The sequence below is a fragment of the Lygodium microphyllum genome, chromosome 19 (genome assembly GCF_053477565.2).
Source record: "Lygodium microphyllum isolate KBCC chromosome 19, Lygodium_microphyllum_v1.1.10, whole genome shotgun sequence".
Lineage (NCBI taxonomy): Eukaryota > Viridiplantae > Streptophyta > Polypodiopsida > Schizaeales > Lygodiaceae > Lygodium > Lygodium microphyllum.
In genome coordinates, this window is record NC_141153.1 from 98,855,871 (window position 1) to 98,864,533 (window position 8,663).

General features: G+C 39.5%; 1 protein-coding gene across 3 annotated transcripts; it reads left to right on the top strand.

Annotated features, from left to right (window-relative positions):
- The first annotated feature begins 1,671 nt into the window (after positions 1 to 1,671).
- LOC148020190 (uncharacterized) lies at positions 1,672 to 6,635 on the top strand. 3 transcript variants are annotated; one of them, XR_015694937.1, is made up of 10 exons: positions 1,672 to 1,876; positions 2,012 to 2,107; positions 2,258 to 2,389; positions 2,713 to 2,839; positions 2,926 to 3,069; positions 4,650 to 4,736; positions 4,879 to 5,101; positions 5,273 to 5,351; positions 5,438 to 6,208; positions 6,353 to 6,423. XR_015694937.1 is itself a non-coding variant. In XM_087700500.1 (10 exons), exons 1-10 carry the CDS (start codon positions 1,835 to 1,837, stop codon positions 6,464 to 6,466), a joined length of 1,122 nt encoding a protein of 373 aa, XP_087556626.1. In that variant the 5' UTR covers positions 1,672 to 1,834; the 3' UTR covers positions 6,467 to 6,635. The 3 variants fall into 3 exon arrangements, 2 of the variants coding, with proteins under 2 accessions (XP_087556626.1, XP_087556625.1); XM_087700500.1 differs by having other exon boundaries at positions 6,131 to 6,208; positions 6,353 to 6,635; XM_087700499.1 differs by having other exon boundaries at positions 5,438 to 6,635.
- Positions 6,636 to 8,663: the final 2,028 nt, after the last annotated feature.

Below are 8,663 nucleotides of genomic sequence, written 5' to 3' on the forward strand. Positions count from 1 at the left end.
GATATTTTGAATGTATGGCGAAAACGAAAGCGTAACAAACTTTCGAACGTACTAAAAAAATAAAAATGCAAAACTTCAACAAACCGGATATTTTGAACGGATGAGGGAATGACACCTTCTCCTGTAATTATTTAATTATGAAGAGATTTGTGCCAACTCTTTGACATGCTATATAACATGTTTTCTTATTTCATTTAGTTTTTTAAAATTTTTGAAGTACAGTTATTGTTTATTGATTTTATTTATTTGTTTTATTAGAATTACTATTAAGAAAAAAAATCATCATCCTTGCATGTTGAAAAAATAAACTATCTTTAAATTTTTTTAAAAATGAAGCATCGCATGTTTTTCCATAAACAAGTATACTGCAATTTTATGTTAAAAACATATTGTTCTCATCAACATCAATGGACGCTACGAAGAAACAAAGTCACAAGGCATCCTTCGAAAAAGGAAAACTACGGCTTCTAGAAAAACATCACTAAAACCGTTTGCTACAACTTGGTACGACATAGAAAAATTCGAATCATCTTGGGCAATGGAATGTGAAAGCATCATTGGAAGACTAACAATGTGCGCATCTTGTGGTATAGACACAATGCAACATCATGCTGTCAAATCACAAAAGAACAATCATTTACAGAAGAAATACAAGTTATAACGGCTTTGTCAAGCATTATTCTCATCCTTGCATGCCAACAATACGGAGTTAACATGATGATAACTAAATGCCGACCATGTCTCTTGCGAAGAAAGAGAGAAACAAATTATACAAAATGAATTCTCAATGCAAAGTTGTTATAGCTTCAACTATTGAGCATCATTGATATATCCATCTCATTCTGCAAAATGATAAGAGCAATTGTGAACGGAACCTTAGACTATCGATCTATTCTTGATAATTCTCGAGTCTCTTGGAATGATGGATCGCTTTTGCAGCCATCTACTAGAATTGACTTGATTATATCTGATACAGTCTGTAAAACGATAAGAGCAATTGTGAACGGAACCTTGAACCATCGATCTATTCTTGATAATCCTCTAGTCTCTTGGAATGATGGATCGCTTTTGTAGCCATCTACTAGAATTGACTTGATTATATCTGATATTATGAATGTGTTTGCTTTCAACATGCTACATAATCCACTCATATAGAAGTACATGGCTATAACAAAATATCCACATCAAAGGACAAGGCTTTGCATCCTCAACAGACAATCCATCGAAAGGATTATAGAGCTTCATTGTGAAAGCTCTCCATTCGACTCGATGCTCCAAGCAGATCACGAGAATGAAAATGTTATAGTTTGCTCGAAAATGTAGTCGAGCCAAGCCGACGAGACAGGCATTCCAAAGAGCCGATTTGCATGAGTTCACATGCATAATATTACGGAATAATAACCGTCTCGTTAAAAGAACAACGACGTTCAAGACAGACGGCTTGCATGTACAAACCTCACCCTGTCTAGATATTACCTTAGAAAATACGGTGTTTTTGTTCTTATTCCCACTTGGCCATGGTGCCTATGACCAAAAGAAATGTGAATGTTCAAAATCATGATCAGTGACTCGAACTACATATGCACACATATTCTCCTTTGGACATCCTCTGTGTATTTAAACAACGCAAAAACTTATCTACAAACATGCTTTACTTTGAAATACCATCAGTAAAACTACTACATAACAAACATTACACATTTTATGCCCCTTCCAGCGTCGACGACGGTTGGTTAGTTAAGTTACGAACTTCGAATGCTCTGATGGTCGCCGGGCCGCTCACTCAATCAGTACTGCTGATCATCCTTCTTCTTCTCTAATCTCTGCTTCAGCGATGGCGGACGAAGCGCTAAGAAACCTGAATTTATCCTCAAAGGTACAAAATCAGAATCCAAACTCTCACTTGAGAGAGAGAGAGAGAGAGAGAGAGAGAGAGAGAGTGTGTGTGTGTGTGAAACAGGGATCATTTAATATCTAATACAACGAAGTCTTTTCCTTCAAATTTTGCCAGGAAGTGGGCAGGTTTGCAAAAGCCATGAAAGACCCTCAGTTCATGAAGCTCCTGCATGAATATGCACAAGAAATATCAGAACCCATGTCCAAAGAGGTTTGCTACATTTTCATAAAGAACCTATAACATCTTGTGTGTAATTGCTTTTGGTAACCCTGCCCTTAAGGATTTGTAAGGGTGTATTGACAGTGCCAGCTCTCTTTTCTTGTCACTTAGCAATTCCTAAAGGACGTTTTAATATTCTAGGAAGCTGAGAGTTATGTGAAAATGGTGGAAGAAAGTTCCAAGTCTGGTAAGTTCTCAATGGAAGGGAAGGTGCTCGTGGTTCCGAGTCCAGATTTCTGCGTGAAAACAAAAAACCACAAAACAGGCTGCAAGGTCTTGCTTTTCCGCCAACTTCCAAGCTTTGCTAACAGTATCAATAATAAAGGATTGTCTTCAATGGGGGCAGTATTATGCAAATTAAATTGAGCTGGTAAGAACTCAAAATCCTCTAGGATAAAAAAAGGGTTAAGTTGTGATTCTAACCATGTCAATTTAGATTTGAAAGGCTGTAATGATATAGTTTAAAACTTGTTTCATCTCCTGTGGGACTGCAACTGTCTCTATGTGAAATGTATCGGCATGACACTGCATCAAGTGCTTCTTTCTGCATAGAATCCTATCTCCAATTAAATCTCACATCAGTGGAACATTGACAGTTCTTTATCAATATATGCTATGCTGACAAAATGGACAAGCCGGAAAGCCGTATGCAAGCTGATGGTAGTGGAGTAAATTGGCATATTCCTTACAGCCTGAGTCCAGTTCATAAAGTCAAAGATAAAGGTTTAAATCTGGAATATTAACTCACAAAGCTTTTGAGTTTTCCAGATCTTCTTGTGCTGACTGAAAGAATAGATGGTGTTATGTAGGCGGACTTGATTGTTCGGCTGTTGATTATGTTGTAAATGAAGAAGTCTGCAGGCGATGTGAGGAAAGTAAACGGTTTAAACAATTTGTTGCAGAGACAGCAATTGATTCTGTTATGAAGCAATATAACCTGCAGCTTGAGCGAGGTAGATTATAATCATGTAGCTTATTTTTGCACTGGCCATTGAATGCATCATTTTTCTTGTCTCTAAACCACCTGTTTTGAGATTCTTTATCTCAATGATTTTGTACAAGTAATATAAGACTGTGAACTTCATAAAGCCTTAAGCAGTGAAAGGATTTTAAATCTGGCCACATGCAAGTATTTTGTTTGACAACATTTCATATATTGAAATGGCGATCCAGATATTCTATGGATGTTACTTGATGTGAAGATGTTTAGCAATACTGTTTGACCTTACATTGATGGCTCACAATGGTTCATTTGATGTGCTGTGAAGTGGTTACTTCTGGATCAACTGGAAGACTATTTTCTCTAAATAGGAAATGAGAGAGCATGTCAGGTATTGTATCTAACAGAAAATATCGGTTTCTAGGAATGGGAAATGAATGATGGTATTGGAGCCATGTGAGAAGGCATGCAAACCCTAGCAATGATAACCCAGGTTATTGAATGAACATTCTGTTTGATGTGTAGGATCCTTTGATCTTCAGTGATTGGTCCTGCATACAATAATTAGTGATTTGTCCTTCATGAGAAGAGACTGTGAGAGAGCACAATGGAAGAAGATCATGAACACGGATAGAGAAGGGGAGAGAGACAGTGAATGGAGAGAATGAACGAATGAAATTGCAGTGATTAGAAAATGATGGCTGAATAGAAGACTGCAACAATCAGCCCTTCATGCTGGTCTGTGTCAGTGAGGGTGCTGAAACAAGGTAGTAGAATGCTGATGACAGCAGGCTGCGAATGACAGATTGGAGGTGTGAAAATCTGTTTGGAAATCAAGCTGTGGGGGCTAGCTATAAATTGTTGGTGGGTCCAAAACTGGCTAACCTGCTGAAAATGGGGACGAAATGCTGAAACTGGCCAGCCATCAGGTGGAGAGGCTGAAAATACTGTCTAACCTGCATAAATGCTGCCGCCCTGCATGCCACATGACACAAACCACAAAATGCTACCACTGATAGGTGTGAACATAGCTGGGGAAGAAATGATCAGCCTGAAAACTGGAATGTGAGTGCATGAACAGCTATTAGAGCTCCTCCGACTCGGTCAGACTCACAAACAGGAGATTAGCAACATAAAACATGAAATGCTAACACCCCCTCTCAGATCTTGGGAGTAGATGAAGGCCAATCAGAATGCTATGCAGGGTTCCTGGGCATGTGAAGGCTGCAGATCATCTTAAACAACTTGGCAGCAGGTTGTCTTTATAAGTGTAGCGACAGAGGTTTTGTAATAGGTCGCTGGTGTGGGTAGAGGTCATAGGTAGCTGGGCGACAACAGATGATGAAGATGATGCAGTAGGAGTCCTCCAAAACTGATTCCTTACTGGTGAAGACCTCAAGAATAGATGGGCAGCACTTGGAGAAGCCCTCACAAACTGGTGATGTCCTCTGGTGGGTGTGGGCGGTAGTATGAGACATGACAGACCAAGTTTTCAAGAGGCCTTTTCCTGGATTCAGACATACATCATAGTTGAATGCAGAGTTTTTGGCTTGTACACATTCATAATGGTGTGCACATTGTTTATTGATGCAGAATTCAGTTTTCCCAAGTTGAAATATAAGGGGCCCACAAAAAATCCAAAAATGCTGACAATACCGAGTTCAAAGCTGATGGGTTTTGGTATATGTATTCCCTACTCTTCAATATCATTTCCCTTGATCATTGTGTCATGTCTTTAGTACTGTCTGTAAAACAGCCCTAAACTATGTCTTAATTAACAAAGGTAGTTGTTGAAGAAACAACTTTTACTGTGGAAGATCAGCCAGCTCAAAGGAGGACATGAGTCTTTCAATGAACACCACCCAATCAAATGTTGAGACTGTGAATGGAGAATCTTTACACAAGAGTTGTCAGAGAAACGACGAAAAATCTGAACATGGGCAACAGAACAAGATAGCGGCAGAGTGTACAGAGATAAGAAATCAAATTCGTGAACCAAATTTTGAGATTGTATACAGAAATGGCCTGGACATTGGTAAATTTTGGTTAGTATGAGGTTGTCCACATACATCTTGCATGATTGGGATAGATATTGAGTATTTACTGGGATAATCTGTATGAATTTCGTGTGTTCTTCTTTATTAACTGAAATTGTCATTGGAATGCAAGCTTTCACACTCATTGAGCTCTGGATTTTCTCTTGTGGAATTTGGCAGGATGGACAGCAATTTAGAATCCAAAACAGAGACAGACAAGCCTAAAGAAATTCTGCTACGAGTATTGCTGCCAGAAGTGGTTTGTCTACTCTCATGCTAAGAGATTTTCTAGTGTTACTTTTATCTAGCATATGTTAGCTTGTGATTGATCATTATACTTTCTAGGTGCTGGTTGTAGTTGTGGCTGTCATTGTGGTTGCAACTTTGCTGGTGCTAATGTTGGCTCTGGTACTGTGGGGGAGATTCAGAAAACTAAGGAATCACGATGATATAAAGATATTACGCAATACAGGGGGCCATGGAATTCTAGGATGTTGGGGTGAAATGTTTAAAAAGAGATGGGTACAAGACATATGGATGTGTGGTTTTCAGGGACATGTGAAAAAAGTCTGGAGAGGGAAGTTCTTATAAGACTACCATTAGAGGCTGCACTCTGTGAGATTGTCAGAGGGTTGTAGTTAGATATGTGAATGACAAGCCTGATTTCAGACAAAGTACAGAGTTCCAATTCTGCAGAAATTCTCTACATAAGCTGGAGGGTCTGCTCCTCTATTAAGGGTTGTGTTAGCCTGCAAATTGCAGCTCTCCTGTCTGAATTAGCTCGAGAAATCTTTACTTATCTAGTAGCTAAAAATTGTAGTCTCATTCAAGCCTATTAATAGTAAACCCATCTCAAGGGGAATAGAGCTGTATGTTCACTGCTAAAACAGGATTCCATCTCTAGCTTATTTAACACGAACAGTGAGCTGACAGGATTCACAGAGTCTTATATTCTTTTTGAAACTTACTAAGGAAGACTTAAGTGAACTTCTCTCATTCTCTGGTTTGAGGAAAACACCACATCCAAATATTCTGCAGACAAAAGCCAGTGAAGTGGATCTTGATGTATCAGATATGCAGGCGCTTCTTCATGTTCCTGATCTCTACAAGCTTCAGGCAAGTAAAGTTTCTCAATGAGAGATGAGTGGTTAAGGGGAGACAATCAGCTGGTTGAATAAAAGAATCAGTATACTTGCCAGAATGTGGAATGTGTAGTTCAGAGGCATACTTCCACTTGGGTTCATGAGATTAATATTTCAGGTTAAATGGAGATATCTGGTAGATTCAACAAAGGGCTCTGCAAAGTTTGATAAGGCCAGCCATAAGTTGGAAGTCCTGTTGCCAATTCGTTGTGATTCTAACACATCTACTTAAAACCAATTATGACACACTTTGAAGGTGTATTAAGACATTCTCCTTTGAGCTTAGCTCAAAGACATTTTATCCTTTGTTCTATCAATGTTGTCCTGCACAGGGCTTGTATTCGAATCTGATCTTGGTCCCTTTTATGATTCAGGTGTCTGTAAATAGCATTTTTCTTTTTCCTTGGAGAAAAACAATGTGATATAATCACAAAGGCCTGCCTACATGAAGGTTGCAGGAAGCAGTAACCATAGAATATCTACCAAAGCCATTTAAAATGCAAGAAGCTGAAAGGCATAATGAGCATTTTGAGCAAAAAATAAAACCTTAAGCTTTGGGTAGGGTTTAAAAATGAAATCTATGAAGTATAAACACTAAGACTTTCTCTCAGGAAAATTATAGTATATTTCAGCAATTAAATAGCTATTAAGATTCTTAGAAATTGGGAATTTGGTCATTTTTAGCACATTGCAATAATTAGTTTAACCAAGCAGATGGAAATTTACTTCATGAGTTAGATGTATATATAGATGCATGCATGTGCATGAAGGGGTTGTGCATAGAGGAATGTCTGTCTTAATAAAACTTGTGTATCTATTTGTATCCTGTAGAGACGAGCTCACGCTCAACTGCCAAGACCCACGGATCGCTTATTGTTCAAGCGTTTCAAGTGAACACCTATGGCTATCTCTTACCTAGCCGATGTACCTTTGATCCTACTGGGGTGTAGTGAGCTTACCTTGATGCCAAAACGAGTTGTCTTCTCCCTCAAGCACACCGGTAGCTCCACGATTCGTGATGCAGGCTTACGCAACCTCAAGCCTTCACCTTTAAGCTCCATCCTTCATAGCTGTGTGCGAGACAAGAGAAGAGAAGAGAAAAAGAGAGAAGATGATGGTGAAATTCTTCTCCTTGATCTCTCACCCTCACACACTCACTCCCTCACACTCTCACACACACTCTCTCAAGCACACACAAGCAAGTAAGGAGAGGAGAAGATGAGTCCACTTTGCTACACACCAAAGAATGAGCTCCTCATTCACTTTCAACTTTATATATAAAACCCTAAATCCCTTTTGGGCGGTCATTCCCTTATCCTATTTTTTACATGGCCGGTTGTGGCTTGTGGGCTCTTTTTTCCATTGTTTTTCTATCTTCCTAGCTTCCTTCCTATTGTCCATCTACCTTTATAGTTTGCATAGGAGGGAGCTTGGCGCTCTTTAACAAAAAGTTTTAGGGGCGTCTCGTATTTAAAAGTGCGCTTTGTCTTAGCTTTTGAGATTGTCCTTGTACTTTTGGTCTTTCCCCTTCTTGCTTCTTTCGTTGTGTCTGATTTCCTTTCCGGTTGCCTTTTTTAGGTCTCGACTTGTGCTTTTTTACATTTTTTCACTTTTTCTTGTGATGTGGTTAACATTACCCCCCTCCTAGCCTAGTGCCAGTTCCATGTCACTAATGGGTAGTAATTGGAAGGTGGGGTGGTGTAGCCAGATGGCTTTTTTGAGTTTGGATACAAGCCCTTGAGAGGGATAGTGTTGGATGGATCGACCCTTGAAATTGAAGATAAAGTTGGGGCGGGACTCTCCCTGACGTTGACCTTGAGTGGATTTGTCCCTTGAAATTGAAGATCGTATTGGACGGATCCGTTTTGGAGAATGGCGGATGAACGGCTCCGTTTTTGAAATTGACAATAGTGTTGGATAGATATCTCCTTGCGCCTTTCGAGTGTGCTATGATGTAAGCTTAACATGGCTTCGCCTTATTCCCTTCAAGTTACCTTATCCCTTTACACCTGTCTGTGCCGAGTTTTCCACTTACATAGGAGGAAACTTGGCATTTCTCATAAAATGAATTACATTGCGCCTTGCGCTTTGCTTGCGAGAGTCTTCAGAGATTCTCCCTTATCCTTGAGAGAGTCTTGCTAGAATATTTGGTATTTACCTCTATCGTTTTTGAGTATCTTGCTAGAATCTTTGGTGCTTTCCGTCATCCTTGAGAGAGCATCCTTCATCCTTGACAGGGCATTCCTCATCCTTGAGAGGATCCCTTCAAAATAGTTGAAGTTCCCTTACGTTTTTTCTCAAGTTGCCATGTCCTACACTTGTCTTGCTTGAGCAGAGTGAGCTTCTTCATTCACTTTTTGACTTGGGTTTCCTTGGTATTCCTTTGCTTTGTTTCGATTGTATGGTGACACGTTGGGCGACAACAGTTG